At 37.3% G+C, this 20,001-nt stretch overlaps 1 protein-coding gene across 4 annotated transcripts in view; it reads right to left on the bottom strand.

Moving 5' to 3' along the window:
• The window catches only part of Mdga2 (MAM domain containing glycosylphosphatidylinositol anchor 2), a 763,131-nt gene that overhangs the window by 35,725 nt on the left and 707,405 nt on the right, over window positions 1-20,001 (bottom strand). For 3 of the 4 annotated variants that reach the window (XR_872713.2, XM_006516013.3, NM_001193266.1), the window contains exons 11-14: window positions 18,039-18,216; window positions 16,847-16,867; window positions 11,524-11,679; window positions 10,963-11,121 (exon numbers count right to left, since the gene is read on the bottom strand). Coding sequence is in view for 3 of the 4 variants with exons in the window: in XM_006516013.3 (XP_006516076.1) it covers window positions 10,963-11,121; window positions 11,524-11,679; window positions 16,847-16,867; window positions 18,039-18,216 (514 nt within the window). In the remaining variant the exon portion in view is untranslated. The remainder of the gene's footprint in view (window positions 1-10,962; window positions 11,122-11,523; window positions 11,680-16,846; window positions 16,868-18,038; window positions 18,217-20,001) is intronic. The other variant, NM_207010.2, reaches the window with a different exon arrangement.

A 20,001-nucleotide genomic window follows, 5' to 3' on the forward strand; every position in this document is an offset into this window, starting at 1 on the left:
TGCTGTTGTAACTTCCTTACAAGGCTGTCCAATAATCTGACATTGTGAACTAAAATAAAATAAGTCTTATCTCCTTGTAGTGGTTTTTATCAAAGTGTTTTATCATAGTAACAGAAATGAAAATACATACATACATCATTTACATGTAAGTTAACACTGAAATGTCTGCAGATCATGTCTTTGATTGGAAACCCCTTTTCTCAGTCAATGTTGATAAAACACCCAGCAACCCTACAATTGTACCAGTGTAGCAGTGAGCCTTTAAATTGTGCTTAATAAGCTAAACTTTCTAGCATTTACATTCTTGTTTAATTCTCTCTCCTTGAGTAGGGGATTAGCTATGATGATTAAAATAAATCCAAACAACATAAAGTCAATTTGAAGATTAAATTATAAAGTTTCAGCGTTCATTTGTTTTCTCCATTGTGTTCCATTGAAGGAACCCTGATCCATGGTATAGGATATCTCACTAGAGATAGATACTCACACTCCAAGAGTGAAGGGAAACCTCTGGACAACAGCCAGCAAAAGCATAGTATCTTAAGGCCTAGAGGCATTATATATGTGGCCCCTAATGTGGACTCTATCTCAAGCTAACTCATGAAATTAGACTGGAGTCCTTTCTTGTCATACTGATTACAACTTCACAAATGATACTGAGCCGCAGACACTGAGACAAACTATACAAATTCAGGATCCAGAGACATTGTGAGAGAAGAGTTTGGTTTTAGTCACAGGATTTTTTTTTTTTTTTTTGGTTTTCCTTGGGAGGTAATGGTAAGTGGTGTTGCATAAATATTTATTCAGCAAGGGCTAAATAATACAAAACAAAGGACTTCACCTTGAAGTAGAATCTCTAAGGTTTTTATTTTATAGTTAGATGATAGGGATGTTCAATGTTAACATTATCTCTCAGTTAAGACCACAAGACTTAATTACGATTAACCGAGAAATAATAATAAAATTAGGATATTAGACATCCAGAAAAAGTCATTTTTGAATCTAGATTTTCAAAGGAGAAGATACAACCAAGAATACTAGTTGCAAAATGAATGACTGTAGATACCTTTGGTTTACAGATAAAGGAGGACCCGAGTTAATGTACAAGACTGTAAACATGTCTTGAAGCTGATGCAAGTTCAATTCTCAATTTTTTCAATAAAGAAAATGTCAACATGCAGAGTGCAGGACTTTTTTCTTCCTGTCCCAGTACACGTGAAATTTATGCTTATAATACCTTGCAGTTTACTAAAAATGTAATGTATTATGCTTATAACAATATCTATACCTTAATTAAAATGCCTTTTTGCTAAAACACATAAATAATCAACAGCCTTCATAGAAACCTTCATAACGCAAGGTCTTTCTTATCTTAATTTTGATGGTTTCTAACTGATCATTGTGGTAGTTGCAGAAGGTTGGGTGGCTAAGTCAATTTCTTTCTTTTTCTTTTTATAAGATATTTTCTTTATTTACATTTCAAATGTTATCCCCTTTCCTAGTTTCCCTTCTGAAAATCCCCTATCCCCTTCCACATACCCCTGCTCCCCAACCTACCAACTCCCCTTCCTAGTCCTGGCACTCCACTATACTGGGGCATAGAATCTACACAGGACCAAGGGCCTCTCCTCCCTTTATGACCGACTAGGCCATCGTCTGCTACATATTCAGCTAGAGACACGACTCTCTCCCTGTGTTTTCTTTGATTGGTGGTATAGTTCCAAGGAGCTCTGGTGGTACTGGTTAGCTCATATTGATGTTCTGCCTATGGGGCTTCAGTCCACTTCAGCTCCCTGGGTACTTTCTCTGGCTCCTTCATTGGGGACCTTGTGCTCCATCCAATGGATGACTGTGAGCATCCACTTCTGTATTTGCCAGGCACTGGCAGAGCCTCACAGGAGACAGCAATATCAGGTGCCTGTCAGCAGGCTCTTGTTGGCATCTGCCTAGTGACTGGGTTTGGTGGTCGTTTGTGGGGTGGATCCCCAAGTAGGGCAGTCTCTGGATGGTCGTTCCTTTAGGCTCTGCTCTGAACTTTGTCTCTGTAACTCTTTCCATGGGTACTTTGTTCCCCATTCTAAGAAGGAACAAAGTATCCACACTTTGTTCTTCCTTCTTGAGTTTCATGTGGTTTGCAAATTATATCTTGGGTATTCTAAGTTTCTGGGCTAATATCCACTTATCAGTGCATCTTATGTGTGTTCTTTTGTGAGTGGGTTACCTCACTCAGGATGATATCCTCCAGATCCATCCATTTGCCTAAGAATTTCATATACTCGTTGGTTTTAATAGCTGAGTAGTACTCCATTGTGTAAATGCACCACATTTTCTGTATCAATTCTTCTATTGAGGGACATTTGGGTTCTTTCCAACTTCTGGCTATTATAAATAAGGCTGGTATGAACATACTAGAGCATGTGTCCTTATTACAAGTTGGAATATCTTCTGGGTATATGTCCAGGAGAGATATTGCTGTATCTCCCAGTAGTACTGTGTCCAATTTTCTGAGGAACCACCAAACGGATTTCCAGACTACAGCAGGAAGGTTTGGCACATGGATTGACTTTTTCTTTTACAAAAGATTTTGGGGAAAGAATGTGATGCTGTTTTCCAGAATGTGATTCACAGTAGAATTATTTTTAAAATTAACATCAATCTAAGCATCAATGCAAATCTAATCACCCCTTTATCAACTAACCTTACGATGGTGGTTCCTTACGTCTTTAGTTGTCATGTCAACATTCTTCAGTCCTTCTTCAGCAACAAATCCTACCTGATAAATTTATCTATGTGAAGCAACTTGTCCTGTGGAGGAAGTCACATCTCCACAGTCCTTACTAGACTTTTAATTGATTGTGCACATCATAGAGGTCATAGTCTAGCAGCTGAAGCATTAAAATGATACTTACGTACTGCATTTTCCCATGGCCTATAGAATGGATGTGTAAGTGGGTATTTAGTGAACCAGAAGTTCACTATAATAAATGGGTATATAGTGAACCAGAAGTGACCTTTCAGTGCCAGAGCTCTTGAGTGATCAAGTGCATTGTCATTGAACCGTAATATCTTTTCCATGATTATTTTTGTATTCACATCATATCTTGATCATAGCCCTCCCTCTTCTTTTCATTGACCTGCTCTTGCAAATCCTTTCCCCCATTCCTATTACCCCCTCTTCTTCTCTGAAACAGGGAAGCCCCACCCCTAGGTACCTCCCCACCCTGGGACATCTAGTTCCAGGGGACTAAGCAAATCCTCTCCAACTGAGGCCCAACCAGGCTGTCCACTTAGGGGAAGAGAATTCAATGGCAGGGAACAGAGTCAGAGACAGCCCTCACTCCAATTGTTCGGTTTCTCACATGAAGACAAAGTTGTACATCTGCTCCAAAAGTCTCTGTGGTCTAGGTCCAATTCCTGCATAGTCTTTTGTTGGTGGTTCAGTCCTATGAGTCATAAACATTTCAAAGGAATATCTTTTTCCTTTGAACTTAAAAACTTCAGTAAACTATTGCCTAAGTTAATGTGCTGTCTCACTCAACATTTCTTAATACATTTATAGAACACAAGGATAGTCAATTTAAAATTCATAATGTTCCTAGGAATCCCAGATGTTAAGTGACCCTTGGCTTCTCTGTGAAGTAAGTCACCAGCTACATCAATCCTCCAGTCTAGTAGTTTAAACTTCCTGATGAAGTGGCCCTTTAGTACATTTCTCATGTGTGGTGGCACCCCAACCATAAAATTATTTTTGTTGCTATTTCATAATTGTAATGTTACTGTTGCAAATTGTAATAAAAATATCTGATATGCAGGATGGTTTTAGGCAACCCCTGTGGAATGATCCATCTGCCCCATAGGGGTTGAGATCGACAGGTGGAGAAACTTAGCTTTATTGCTAACAAGTGTGTTAATCTGACCTTTGAAGCATTGAATCCAGGTGTTGAATTAACCTCTCTAACTATGAAAGTCCTTCCTATTCTTTTTACACTGTGTAACCCTGAGTGGTCTACTTTGAAAGTCTACTCTTCAGTCTACTCACTGCTATTTAATTTCATAATGAAATATGATTTTTGTCATAGGGATAATTTCCTGCCTTAAACCTCATGAATCAACTGCTTTCTTTTCTCCCCTTCCTCCTCCCCCTCCTCCCCCTCCTCCTCCTCATCCTCCTTCTTTATATTTTAGTTTCTTACACATTAGTAACCACTGTAAAGTTGTAGAGAGTTAAACTCTTCTGCTTTAGTCCTTGACCTAATGAATGCCTGATGCTGTAGCTTGCTTGACCTGACACAGCACTGCATGTTTTCTTGGATCAGCCCCAAGCCTGGATTGTTTACATAGCTGTGATCATGAAGCAACACTTTTAATGTGTCCAGGTGCTTTTCCTCCGGACTGACAACTTGATAATGGTTTGCTTCAACGAGCTTAGCAGGTAACCTACTGAAGCTCCTCTCAGATCTTCTTTTCTAAGCCCTATCATTTCTAATTCTAATGAAGAGCCGGAAACACGTAAACCTTTCACTTCCATCACTGGAAAGAGAGGCCCATTGGACACCCAAACTTTATATGCCCCAGTACAGGGGAACGCCAGGGCCAAAAAGTGGGAATGGGTGGTTAGGGGAGTGGGGGGGGAAGGGTATGGGGGACTTTTGGGATAGCATTGGAAATGTAATTGAGGAAAGTACGTAATAAAAAAAAAAATAAAAAAAAAGAGATATTGATTGGCCTCATTTCAGTGAGATTGAGGCTTATAGTGTAAGGAAGCCCAAAGAGAGGGAGATATGGAGGAAGTAACAATCAGAACAGGTAACCTTTGGAGGCATGGTTGGGTTTGTGGTGATTTCAACCAGTTACAGGAGTTCCACCAAAGGCAATAGACTGAGGATCACCACAACAGATACAGTAAAAGTAAAGAAAAAAAAAGAGAAAGAGAAAAGATTCATATATTTTGACAATTAGCAAAACACAGCATAAGTAGAGGACTGAGAGATTCCCTGCTGTTAGGACAGTGGAACTCACAAACGGAAAGAAAGTTCCTAAAAAGGTGAAAAAAAAAAAAAAACCACACCTTCCACTGAGCAAAGCTGCCTAACTGTTCAAAATTTCAAAGATGTGGAGAATTTGGAATGTTACAAGTCCACAGCTAAATTATCTTGGGCATCTGTAGAACTAGACCTTATAGCAATTTATTGCCTTTTTCTGTTCATGACCTTTACAACCATCAGATAAATCTCATAGAATAGAGGAACAGAAACCTAGTTTACAACCAAAAGGGCCAAAAGTGCAGTCAGGTGGCATCTAATAGCTACAGCTAGACTCCCTTGCTTTGCTATAGTCCACGAGCTAATATTTCTACCAGTGTATGGAAGTTTGAATAGGCATGGTCCCTATAGACTCATGTGTTTGAATACTTGGCCCATGGGGAGTGACACGATTAGGAGGTGTGTCCTTGTTGGAGTAGGAATGGCCTTGTAGGAGGGACTGTATCACTGTGGGGGTGGACTTTGGGGTCTCCTATGCTCAAGCTCTGCCCAGTGTGGAACACAGTCTCTCCTTGCTGCCTATAGATCAAGATGTAAAATTCTTGGCTCTGTCCTCTGCACCACGTTGGCCTGTTCTGCTGCCATGCTTCCTGCCATGATTATAATGGACTAAACACTTGAACCTTTAAGTCAGCTCCAATGAAATGTTTTCCTTTATAAGAGTTGCCTCAGTCACAGGGTCTCATCATGGCAGTAGAACTCAGATACATAATGTATCTGAAAAAGTATCTTGGTTTGTTCTGTTGCTATAAAGGCACTGAATATGGGAACATCTAAATCTGTTTCTGGGACATGATCACTCATACTCAGTTCCAGAGTAAATCACCTCTCCTTGTGGAGGTGAGAACAGTGTGCTTACCTTGACACAAACTTGCTACATTCAGAGTTGCCCAAATTTTACATTTCTAAATAATGCAGTGTCTGTGTGATATAATAAAAGAAAGTATAATAAAACAAAACATGCCTACATTCCATCTGGTTTTAGTTTACTACACAACATGGGACAAGTATATTTACTTAAATTTTAGCAATTTTTGTGTCTGTTCTCTGCTTAGATGAGCCAAGTAATAGACTTGGAACCTAACCTGCTACTTGTGACCATTTGCACAAACTGAGAAATGCCAGCCTCAACATAATAGATCTTTACTCAGAAAGAGAACCCAGTGCTGTAGACAGCCAGAATAAGAGCAATAGAAACACTGATGCGCATTTGCTTAGAGGAGTGAGGGGAAGGAAGGGGAAGTTAGATGTACTCAAAAGTATTTTGCATCTCATAAATAGATGGACCATTTTAAAGGATGCACTAAAAGTGCTGATCTCATGTATGAGGTGCATATATATTTTATGCCATATATATCATAATTCTAAGCCATATATACATACATACTATATATAATACATATATATATATATATGTATCTTAGAATTATGTATTTTATTTTTCTAGTAAATTGGGAAAGGGTAGAGGAAGTTTGAAAGGAATATTAAAAAGGATAGTGAGGTAAATAGACATGATCAACTGAAAAGAGAAAAATATATCTGAGTTAATTAAAATTACCATTCTTTTCATTATTTCTTTTCTTTAAAAAAAACATTATTAATAGTTTCTTCTGGCACTAAATGAGGGGAGTTAGAATTCTGACATGAGGTGTTCCTCTCGTAGTTAATGCAGAAGGAGACCATGAACACTGATGCCAGAGCCCTCCCAGCAGTCTCCTGTCTGTGTTCTGTACCACAAAGGTAATATTCATCCATATCATATTCATTTTCAGTGCTCAAAATCCCATGCTTTCCACCTGTAGCGTCTGTGATAACTAACTGTGAATACCAAGTGACTCTCACATACTTAGCCTGATTTTCATGACCCTCCAGTAAGTCCTCCTGCAGAGCCATGACTGAGTCCAGCTTCCCAGGTTGAATTATGACTTTGCTCTTTATAAGCTGTGTGCTGGGCATGACAATCAAAACTCTTTGTATTTCAGTGTCTTTGTCTGAGAAACAGGATAATTATCTAAATGAGGCTTAGTGATCATTGTGCAAATTAAAAGAAATAACCACAAAATGACCGCTTCCAGGGCTATTTGAATATTGAATGAACATGAGATTGCTGTCTGTTACCTGAAAGAAGGAGATGCTTATGAATCCAAACCAGGGCTTTCTAAAAGAGAACGTATTGCTGCCATTGTGCATAGGAGGGAACCAAGCACAGTTATTCAAAGTGATTTCTGGGAAGAATATGCTTCCACCATGGTTTCCCCTGTGTCTGCAGTGTTTCAGATTGGGGCACTTCTCAGATGTTTTGCTATCCATCCTGGCCTGTCACTTGCTGCTCCACTGTAAAGAACACACTGTTGTAGTTCAGACATGAGAGTGAGGGCATAATGTAACAGATCCATCCATACCAACATCATGAGGTTCAATTTTCTTCACAGCAAGCATCAGGCCATGGTGTTCACTTTCACAGTGAGGATAGTAGCTTAAACAATATGATAGTTGGTATATATACTATGTGATTAATTTTGGAAGTCTCTGAATATTTACATTATTTTTATTAATATATATCAAGACAGTAGGGTCACTCTAACTTTACACTTTTGAACAGTGTGTTAATTCTACCTAACTACTGACTATTAAAATGAAGGACTTCTGCACCTGAGATTCTCTCTTCCATTTCTTGTATTATGGGCACAGGGGAAAAATTCCTGAACAGAACAGCAATGGCTTGTGCTGTAAGATCGAGAATTGACAAATGGGACCTAATGAAACTCCAAAGTTTCTGCAAGGCAAAAGACACCGTCAATAAGACAAAAAGACCACCAACAGATTGGGAAAGGATCTTTACCTATCCTAAATCAGATAGGGGACTAATATCCAACATATATAAAGAACTCAAGAAGGTGGACTTCAGAAAATCAAATAACCCCATTAAAAAATGGGGCTCAGAACTGAACAAAGAATTCTCACCTGAGGAATACCGAATGGCAGAGAAGCACCTGAAAAAATGTTCAACATCCTTAATCATCAGGGAAATGCAAATCAAAACAACCCTGAGATTCCACCTCACACCAGTCAGAATGGCTAAGATCAAAAATTCAGGTGACAGCAGATGCTGGCGTGGATGTGGAGAAAGAGGAACACTCCTCCATTGTTGGTGGGAGTGCAGGCTTGTACAACCACTCTGGAAATCAGTCTGGCGGTTCCTCAGAAAATTGGACATAGTACTACCGGAGGATCCAGCAATACCTCTCCTGGGCATATATCCAGAAGATGCCCCAACTGGTAAGAAGGACACATGCTCCACTATGTTCATGCAGCCTTATTTATAATAGCCAGAAGCTGGAAAGAACCTAGATGCCCCTCAACAGAGGAATGGATACAGAAAATGTGGTACATCTACACAATGGAGTACTACTCAGCTATTAAAAAGAATGAATTTATGAAATTCCTAGCCAAATGGATGGACCTGGAGGGCATCATCCTGAGTGAGGTAACACATTCACAAAGAAACTCACACAATATGTACTCACTGATAAGTGGATATTAGCCCCAAACCTAGGATACCCAAGATATAAGATATAATTTGCTAAACACATGAAACTCAAGAAGAATGAAGACTGAAGTGTGGACACTATGCCCCTCCTTAGATTTGGGAACAAAACACCCATGGAAGGAGTTACAGAGACAAAGTTTGGAGCTGAGATGAAAGGATGGACCATGTAGAGACTGCCATATCCAGGGATCCACCCCATAATCAGCATCCAAACGCTGACACCATTGCATACACTAGAAAGATTTTATCGAAAGGACCCAGATGTAGCTGTCTCTTGTGAGACTATGCCGGGGCCTAGCAAACACAGAAGTGGATGCTCACAATCAGCTAATGGATGGATCATAGGGCTCCCAATGGAGGAGCTAGAGAAAGTAGCCAAGGAGCTAAAGGGATCTGCAACCCTATAGGTGGAACAACATTATGAACTAACCAGTACCCCGGAGCTCTTGACTCTAGCTGCATATATATCAAAAGATGGCCTAGTCGGCCATCACTGGAAAGAGAGGCCCATTGGACTTGCAAACTTTATATGCCCCAGTACAGGGGAATACCAGGGCCAAAAAGGGGGAGTGGGTGGGCAGGGGAGTGGGGGTGGGTGGATATGGGGGACTTTTGGTATAGCATTGGAAATGTAAATGAACTAAATACCTAATAAAAAATGGAAAAAAAAAAAAAACCTGCCCTAGCCTCTTCTGCATGATAGACCTTTGGATTTGGTTTAAGGCTGTCAGCTTGCTAGCAGTAATTGATAAAGTCATATAATTATAATTTAAATAGCGTCTATGGTCTTCTACCTTTAGATTCCAACTCCACAACAGCAGCAAGGACCTAAATTGCCCATCTTCAACCTGCTGGGCCATGCTGATTGACACCTCTACTGTAACTCTGTTAAGCCCGTGAGAGTCCCCCTACTCCCACCCTTACACACACACACACACACACACACACACACACACACACACACACACAAGATCTACCTTCCAGAAATCAGGGCCATTTGGGAAACTGCTTAGCAACTGTGAGGTCTGGGAGAAAATGAAAAAAAAAAAAAATGAAGGACTTCCTTTCTTTAGAGGCACCACTGCATTTCCAACCTGTATACATATTTAATTCCTTGACCAAACCATGTGGGGCTAGGCAAGCTCCACTACACAGGACTCTATTGTAGTTGTTAGGGAGGTTGTAAATGTGTATATACAGTCTAGTATATTGTCTTAGTTAGGGTTTTACTGCTGTGAAAAGACACAGGAATATCCAGGCAAGAATGGTACAGGAGGAGCTGAGAGTTCTGCATCTTCATCTCAAGACTGCTAGCAGAATACTGGCTTCCAGGCAGCTAGGATGAAGTTCTTAAAACCCACAGTCAGTGACACACCGAATCCAACAAAGCCACACCTACTCCAACAGGACCACAACTTCTAACCGTGCCACTCCCTGGTCCAACCATATACAAACCATATGAAATCCACAGTAATGATTTTAAACACAGGATCACAATTTAATATAATGATAGCTAGACTGCAGTTATAATTTTAATATTTTTGAATAATAACTATAGGTTCATAACATTTCAAGTAAAATACTTCCAACACCTGCAGATCAGTCTTTTGTACTGACTGTACTGTCTAATGGCTAATTATATATATATAAATATATACACACACACACACATATATATATATATTTATTTATACACATTTATTTATAAATTTGGTATTCAGTTCTCTGGACTTCAACATTGCATTCAAAAACCTGGAAACTTGGACAATCTTTGCTCCCATTGAGTAATGTGAAGTTCACCTGTTGCTACATCGTACTCTTCTTAGCACATTTGAGAGATGATTCATGGTAAGTTTTCATTACTACTGTACAAAATATCCAAGAAGCTTTTGGTTTTGTGTTCCCTTTCAAGGCCCAGGATGTTCTTAAATTCTAGTTAACACAATGTATTCATATAAAAATAATCACAACACTGTTACTAGTATGTAGAAAGTGCTAAAAGTGCTTGTTAATGGGACAATATTCTTTTTCATAATCATTAATGTGCATTGTCATTATTCAGTCACAAGTTTTAGGAAAGACAACCTAAATTATGGCATGCCAGGGTCACAGAAGACAACATACAGTGTATACTCTACTGATGGTCCACTAACTCTGGATGCACAGGAGAGATTGTACTCAGAGTCTCCAAACTCTCATTTGAGCTTTGGAATTGGATAATGGAAGAAAATCTGTCTTTCCCTGCAATTTGTAGGCAAGTAATTTAATAAAACTCAATTATAGTATTCTGTGAGTAAAGGTACCTTCATGCTCTGTGTGAAACTTTTATTAGGATTGATAAAAAAGACAATTGAACGTCTGTTACCTTACCTATATGTTGCCCGTACATGTGATAGAAGAAACTGAAACAATATGCACTATTTGTAGGTCCATATGGATTTTTGGGAGCTATGCTGAATACAGGGCTGAGAAGTCGAGCCTTTTCGCCTTCTAGTCTGGGTCGCGATGTCTCAATGTACATATAAAAACCTGAAAGCAGGGGAAGCAAGCATTGAAGCACATACTTATGAAATGTTATTGTGACGTTTCAGAGCTTGATTTGAAATAAAAACTGGTTGCATGGCTACACACAATCACAACTTTAACAGAAAAAAATTAAAGATAGAAAAAAATAACTGAGAGAAATGAAAATTTTAGAGTTGAAATAACAGAGAAGTAAATAAAAACAGCCTGATCTCTCAACTGTGTTTATCACTGAGGTGTGAGAAAACATTAATGAGCGCAAATATCTGAATTGCTGATAGTATGTGTAAGATACAAGGTTTTATTCTGAGATTCTCATGTACATAGCTCACTGCCCACTTGTACTTCAGGTTGAGAACATTTCCAGCTCTCCAGGCGCTGTACGAACAGTCTGGGGAACCTTCCTACCTTCTTTGGAACCACTCCGATCTGCACTGGGACCCGTGTTAGGGGTGTATTTTGTGTTCCTTGTTGCAGTGCTTTGCTTTGTCCAGTCAAAGTTATCCGTATCGTCTTGGGTGAACAAACAAATATTACCATCTTCAAATCCACAGTGAAATTCCCCTGTTGACACATTTTAATTAAAGTGATAAGTATTAATTAAGTAGTCTTATTAGAAATGTAATGTCTTATTAGAAAAATTTCAAATATCACTGTGGAATAATAGTAATGACATCAGAGCCTTAATAGCACAGTCATCACTAAACATAAAATCATTACGATTTTGATGAAAAAATGCATATTTTAATTTTACAAAGTAAATGGTTACATTCCGTCATTTCTGCATGTACATACAATGTCCTCTGATCATATCACTCTCTGTGCATCCATTATCCCCTTTCTGCCTTGCTCTTTCGTGTCCCCAGTTGTCCTGGTTTTAGAGTAACATCTCACTTTACAATAAGCCAGTATCTTATGACACAATTAAGGCCCATAGTTTAGAAACAACCAGATTTAATTCTGATTAAGTAAATATAATTCACGTTGACTTATGAATGGGGAATTTTTTCTAACTTTTAAAAATGCATTGGAACAGTTGAGACCAAAGTGTCAATTAGGAAATAAACTTTCTAAAACAGGAGAGGTGGTGCAAGCCCATAACTTCAGTATCTCAGAAGTTGCAGTAGGCTGACATCATGACTTCAAATCACACAGTGAATTCTAAGACAGACTTTTCCATACATAAGACCTTGTGTTTAGAAATAAAAAGAAAATAAAATGAACTTTTGAGTTCACCTGATAGAATATCAAACACGTTTATGTTGATCATGTAATTCTTTATTTCCTGTCCTCTAAAAATGCTCTCTCTTCTGTGCACCTATCTGCAATGTATAACTTTGCTTAGGGCAAGGGGTATTAGGGCAAATAGCTTTTTAAGCAGTCACTATTCATGCTTGACTTGAATGTGGGTTTGTCAGATGCGTGAAATCCACTTGAAGTACATTTTGTAAAGTAAGTTTATGAAGACCCTGAGGAAGGACTAGGAATTTCAATGCCTGCTTTACACTGAATTCAGAAATGATATGAGTTCAAAGAGAGACTTTTAAAATTGTCATTAAGTGTGGGTTGTTGTAATTTCTACAATACAAGATTTTCTTCCTGGGATATATCCTGCTTCAAACGTGTTTACATAGATGAGTTGGTAAGTTCCATCAGAAACACAAGTAAAAAATATTTACAGTATACACATTTTTCCACTCAGCAAAATAAAGGACTCTGCAAAAGTCTCAGTAATCTTCACTGAGTCTCACAGATAAGAAAACTTTCATGCAGTCAGCTCTGCTTATTAAAAATAAAGTACAAATAGACTCTGGCTTTTCTGAAGCTCACAAAGAAAAACACATCTACCGACTCTCTCAGTGGCGTCTGTAGTGCCTTTCCAAAAAAGAGCATCCCTTAAGATCCTCAGGAGAACAAGAAGAATGAAGACCAAAGCGTGGACACTTTGCCCTTTCTTAGAATTGAGAACAAAACACCCATGGAAGGAGTTACAGAGACAAAGTTTGGAGCTGAGACAAAAGGATGGACCATCTAGAGACTGCCATATCCAGGGATCAATCCCATAATCAGCTTTCAAACGCTGACACCATTGCATACACTAGCACGATTTTACTGAAAGGACCCTGATATAGCTGTCTCTTGTGAGATTATGCCGGGGCCTAGCAAACACAGAAGTGGATGTTCACAGTCAGCTATTGGATGGGTCACAGGGCTCCCAATGGAGGAGCTAGAGAAAGTACCCAAGGAGCTAAAGGGATCTGCAACTCTATAGGTGGAACAATATGAACTACCCAGTACCCCCCAGAGCTCATGTCTCTAGCTGCATATGTATCAGAAGATGGCCTAGTTGGCCATCAGTGGAAAGAGAGGCTCCTTGGTCTTGCAAACTTTATATGCCTCAGTACAGGGGAACGCCAGGGCCAAGAAGTGGGAGTGGGAGGGTAGGGGAGTGGGTTGGGGAGCGTGTGAGGGACTTTTGGGATAGCATTGGAAGTGTAAATAAAATAAATACCCAATTTAAAAAAAATCCTCAGGAGGAGCATTGGGTTGTGATCACATGACTGCGCTAAGTGAATCCTTCTTTACATTTAAGGAATACATTTTTGTTATGGTTTCTTTTGTCTGTCAGATTAAATAGTTGCAGTGTGTATTTATATTTATGTTCTATTTAAATGGATATGGTTGAGAAAGGCAATATTCTACATAAACTATTTTTTAAAACCTTGATTTTTATTCATGTGAATGTATGTTTGTGTATATTTTAGAGTATTCATCCTTGAGATGTGAGAAAACATTTGAATTGTTTCAGTTGTTTAATGTGTATTTCAGAACTCTCACAAAATATTATGCTTATATGTTGTTTAATTAGAGTGGGTTGAAGAGATGGATCAGTGGTTAAGAGAATTGGCTGGTCGCCCATAGTACCCAAGTTCAATTCCCAGCACCTACATGGTGACTCACAACAATCTGAAACTCCAGTCCCTGCGTGTCTAAAACTGTCTTCTGAGGACACTTCACACACAAAGAACACAGACATACACACAGGCCAAACATCCATATACATAAAATAAATATAACAAAAAGACCTGGTGGGAACTGCTTTTAGAAAATTAAGTAAAATGAGTATTTACAGCATAAAATAATTTTAAGATTATTCTATCACATTAAATTAGATCATATATATGTATGATTTTCATATATATATATATATATATGGTTATTCAGATAAATTTTATTCAGATAAAGAATATTTGAAAGATAATGCACACTGAGCTATATAAACTTAGGAAAAGTCAATATGATATTGGATATCTTACAAATATGAAAAAAGGAAGTCTAAGACTTTCTCAAACACAGAATAGTGATCATTGACTATATCTTCAACTTTTGATAGCTTTCTGATTAATATATATGCATATTATATGTATATTAATCAGAAGTTATATATATATATAATTTAATTTAAGATATATATATGTGGGTATGTATGTGTGTGTGTGTATATATATATATATATATATATATATATATATATATATATATATATATATATTTAAAAACTGTTGTGATTTGAAGGAGAATGGCCCCAAATCTTGCTATATCTGAATGTCCAGACCTCAGCTGGTGGACTTGATTGGGAAGGACTGGTAAGTGGGGTCTTCTTGGAGGATGTGTGCCAGTGCAGTTGGCTTTGAGGTTTCAAATGCCCATGTCATTCCACGTAGCATGCCATGCCTCCTCAACCTCATGTTCCAGATCAGATTTAAACTCTTATGTACAGCTCCAGTGCCATGCTATTCCTGCCTGCCACCATGCCTGCCTGTCATGATATTCATAGACTCAAATACCCTCTTGAACAGTGAAACTCCAATTGTTTTCTTTTATCAGTTGCCTTGGTCATGGTGTTTCTTCATAATAATAGAAATGGAACTATGGCAAATATTTGTAAGATAATGAATTTTAAATAATCAACATGCTATAACCTCAACATTCTACTCTGCAACCTCCCTTGCCCTCCTTCAGATCTATTGTGATATGGTTAAAAAAAAACCAATTTAACAAATTGGGAATAAAAAGTCTGGAACTCTATGACCTTCTTGCATCAGCCTATACTCTTTTGCAGTTCCTTGGAACATGTAAAAATCTAACCTCACATTAAGTATAAAGTATTCTCAAGGATTGATATTAATATTAGATTTCATAGTAAATCTTCTTAGTCTAATTTGGTTTGCCAGAGACAGAGATGTGTGATAGTTAATTTACTGACTACATACAGGACTAGATTTGGAATCACTTAGGAGACACATCCCTTGTTATATTCCTTATTTATTTATTTACCTATTTTTATTGGAGGTTTAACTGAAAAAGAAAAAATATCCATCCTGCTGGGCATGGTGACACACACCTTTAATCCCAGCACTTGGGAGGCAGAGGCAGGCAAATTTCTGAGTTCGAGGCCAGCCTGGTGGACAGAGTGAGTTCCAGGACAGCCAGGGCTACACAGAGAAACCCCGTTTCGAAAAAGCAAGAAAAGAAAAGAAAGAAAAGAAAAGAAGGAAGGAAGGAAGGAAGGAAGGAAGGAAGGAAGGAAGGAAGGAAGGATGGAAGGAAAAGAAAAAATCAAATCCATCCTGAACAGGGGTGGTACAACCTCATGGTTAGAATCGGCGACTGAATGAAAGGGAAAGAGGAGAGCTAGATAGTCAAAAGCATTCATTCATCTCTCTGTCCTGACTTCAGATCCCATGGCTATGCCTGCGTTCCATGATTGACAGCATCTTTATATACCATGAGAAAGCATGAAGCCTTCTTCGCTTGAGTTCCTTCTACTATGTAATGAATATGAGGTACTTTTTACATGTGGGACTAATTTTCAGGTATATGCACGCTGTTCTTCATCATGTATTTATAAAATTTAATGAAAAACAAAAATCACAATTCAGAAGCAAAACCAGATCAAATATATTAGAACTTACAATTACATAAACTTAGTGATTTGTGCCCAGGTCTGCTGGTGCATGTTTGAAATTCCTGTACTTAGATGAGGAAGACAGAAATGATAGTAAGTTTGTACTCTAGTCTACTTTAGAATACATAGTGACACCTTGTCTTTAATGAGTACAGTGCTAAAGTAAAATAATATTATCTCTGAGGAAAAACTCAAATACAAACTTAATAAATAATCAAGGGATGGAAAGATGGCTCTTTGGGTAAAATCACATGCTTCAACTGCATGGTGAGCTGAAATTATTAAATTTTAATTATTAAAACCCAGGACTTCATGGCAGCAGTAAAGAACGGACTCTTGAAAACTCTTCTCTGACCTCCAGTAAAGATGCAAAGTGTTACGCTTTTACTCCACTGCATATACCGTATACACAATTACATATATACATTCACTAACAATAGTAATTATTTTATAATTGGTTTTAATAAGGAGCCTTTGTCTTTATGACAAAAAGGATGTTAACCAATTTGAGGACATGGGCCTATATTTTCTCATTTAGTTAAATGTATGAACATCAGTTATCAGTATTAAAATACTTGTTTTTCTATCATATTCTCTCAACTTTAAAATTAATATAAAATGCCATTTCTACTGTTTTAAAAATCACTGTTTTATACCAAGTAAGAACAGATTTTACCTAATCTTTTGCATATATATATAGATAATCCATTTTTCTTTACTATATAATATAGAATAATTTTCAGGTAAAAATGAAATACTTACTCAAATGAGGATTTACAGGTGCTGGAAAAAAATGCAAGTATAGATATATTAGTAAGATCTAAGTGTGTTTGAAAAATAAAAGTTCAATTAGTCTATTCAGAGACCTGCAGTTTCTTCTGAACCTAATGATGGCAGTAAAAATTATATTTGCACTCCATTTAGTTCTATGGGACACAGTGCAATTTACTTTGAATTTATATTAAGAACTTCCGAGTACCACAAAGATCAATGTTAAAAAACATGGGGGACTCATTTATTTTCCAAGGAATGCTTTGCTAACCTTTTATATCTTAACCAGTGCTAAACAAACCCAGAAATCAAACAGAAGCTGTTGGTAGAACAATCTATAATTTAGATGAAATGAGATATAAATTATTTAAACAATTATAAATAAGAAGAAGTAAAAGATTTACACTTAGGTTTTCTGCTATGTTCACTTTTACTGAAAGTAATATAACATGAAGTTCTCAATCATGTCATGTGTTAGAAATAAATAATATATTCATACTATTTGGTTTAATTAAATTAAAACACACACCCTACACATGTATACACACACACAGGAATTTCAGAACAAAGAGTTACCATATTTTAAGTGATGTGACACAATTAGTACTTTTTGTGCACACACTCAAAACACATCTTTGTTTTAGAAATCAATTATATCTTCAATAAAAACGCCAGCTGATTTCCACTGAAGGGGGAAATATAGATTTGAAGTTTCACTAACAAGTAGAAAAATACTTCTTTAATGTAAAAGAGAATGTGTGTATAGATCAGCATTTAGCACTAAGAGCAAACACTGATCTGGGTATAACAGCCTTATTGTGTCTTCACAGAATTACAATGGTCAGTAATGCATATTATTACTCTCCCTTAAAAAAAAATCATTTTCCTGATGCGTCACAAACCACCATGTAAACTTGCAACTTCCTAAGAAAGCAAACCCCACAAGCATGCACATTAAGCCTGTTCACACTTACACTAAATCACCCAGTCCAATTCAAAGAATTGTCATGATTAGTTGTTTGCATTGAATACAAATACAGAAACTATCTATGTCCTTAACTATCTTTTCTGCTTAATAAACATATGCTTCAGACAGAATCAGAATATAACTACAATTGTGATAGGGGGCATAATTATACATAATTTAATGCACAAATAAAATAAAAAAAATAACCCTACTTACCTGTATATTTAATTACACGAATTGTTGAATCTCCTTCACCAAATTTAGTGAGAGGAGTCAATCGGACTTCATAGGCCTCTGGTTTAATAAGTTCAGTCAAGTTATATGTAATCAGTTCTCCTTTCTGAATATTTCCATTTATTTTAATCTCCTGTTCCCACCAGCGTTGCTGTCCAGCCTGAAATCAAAACAATTGTATAATTATATTTCTAACATCTAATTGAAAGGTTCCCATTTTGTTCAAAGAAAATGAAAAGCAATTTATAAGCTTATAGAACTTCATTTTAGGAGTTTATTAAGCATGCCATATTACATACATATATTTTATAAAGTCTTACATCTTGCAGATGTTTCTTGATAACTGCAAAATTATTGGGGGTTAGTTAAATATATTCAGTAGGTTTTAATGGGTCATTTTACATTGAAAGTTAGAGCACCAAACAAATACCATCATATTTTAAAAGGGTGTATATAACTACATCTTACATAATTTATTGATGGTGTATTAGATTCTTGAACAGCGGTAACATTTTTCCCATATCAACAAGCATGTGTACCAAATGGTTTCCAGAATAAATTATAGGTATTACAGTTTTAAGACAGGCATGACTATAACCTTAGCTGTTTAAAGTCCATTCAAAACAGAAATAAAATGAAGACTAAAATTAAACTCACCCTAAAGTTATTCCTAAAAGTCATATATGCCATTACAAATTAAAATAACAAAGGGATCAATAGTGATTCAGGGTGTCAATGGGAGGAATCCATTTCTAAGTCATCAGAGGGCAGTTGCATAAGAACGATGTGTGGTAGTAAATAAGATGAAACTCAGGATGGACATGTCAGTGACCTGAAATAAGTTGTTCAGTTTAGCAAAAGGGATTAAAACCCTACTATAGCAAATCAAAAAGGATTAAGTGTCACATAGAATCCTACATTGAACACACAATGCTCAGTTAATTTTATGATTATTTGGGGGGAGGAGAACCAAGAACTGAACTCAGGCCTTCACACATGATTGCAAGTACTCTATGTAGAGAAATTTTAATCCAGCAACATGGCTGCTCTATCATGGGATCATATCCAGAGATTTTATCTGGCCAGAATATAAACATATCCCGGAATATAGTATAATCATTGAAAACAGATATGTCCTTAGTACACACCTTTAATTCCAAACAATGAGGATAAGGTTAGTTTGTGGAAGGAAGTTTGAAAGGGACATCTAATTGAGGGGCAGACAAAGTGATGAATCAGAGAAAGATTTGACACAATGAGTCAAAGATAAAATATGCTCAACTTTCAAAAGAACAGACAGGAGAGATACACGACTTAAGAGAGCAACACAGTGTGTGTGTGTGTGTGTGTGTGTGTGTGTGTGTGTGTGTGTGTGTCTGAGAGAGAGAGAGAGAGAGAGAGAGAGAGGAGGGGGAGGGAGAAGGCAATTTTACAGAGATAGTTGACAAGTAAAAATAGAACAAGCCAGAGAACAAGGAGGCAAAAGATTAGAACAGGTTGCTAGAGTTAGTTTGAGGCCAAGCAGATCAATTCATTCAGAAGCTGCTGAGAGAAGCAGTTTGAATGAGCCAGATTGAAGAGGAGTTTAGGCCAGAGCAGCTGATTTGATCCAGCAAGCCAGAGTCCAGAAAGAACTAGAAAGGGTGAGCTTATTCAGCAGTGAGCCTCTGAGACGACAATTATATCAGGTGAATAAAAGTTACTTTTACACTCTATCTCTGAGGTACATACTTCAGCCTTGCTCAGACAATTTTACAGAACAGTTACAGAAATTACTAATAAACTAAATGAGATGATCTTATTAAAGACTTTTCTGAGATAAAAAATAATTATCCCCAAACAATAATAACAACAAAACAAAAATTAAACAAAACAAAACCAGTCTCTTCAAGTAATTCATTTCAGTGTTAAACTTTAAAACAATAAGCCAGTAGGACAATTAATA

Source organism: Mus musculus, chromosome 12 (genome assembly GCF_000001635.26).
Source record: "Mus musculus strain C57BL/6J chromosome 12, GRCm38.p6 C57BL/6J".
Taxonomy (NCBI): domain Eukaryota; kingdom Metazoa; phylum Chordata; class Mammalia; order Rodentia; family Muridae; genus Mus; species Mus musculus.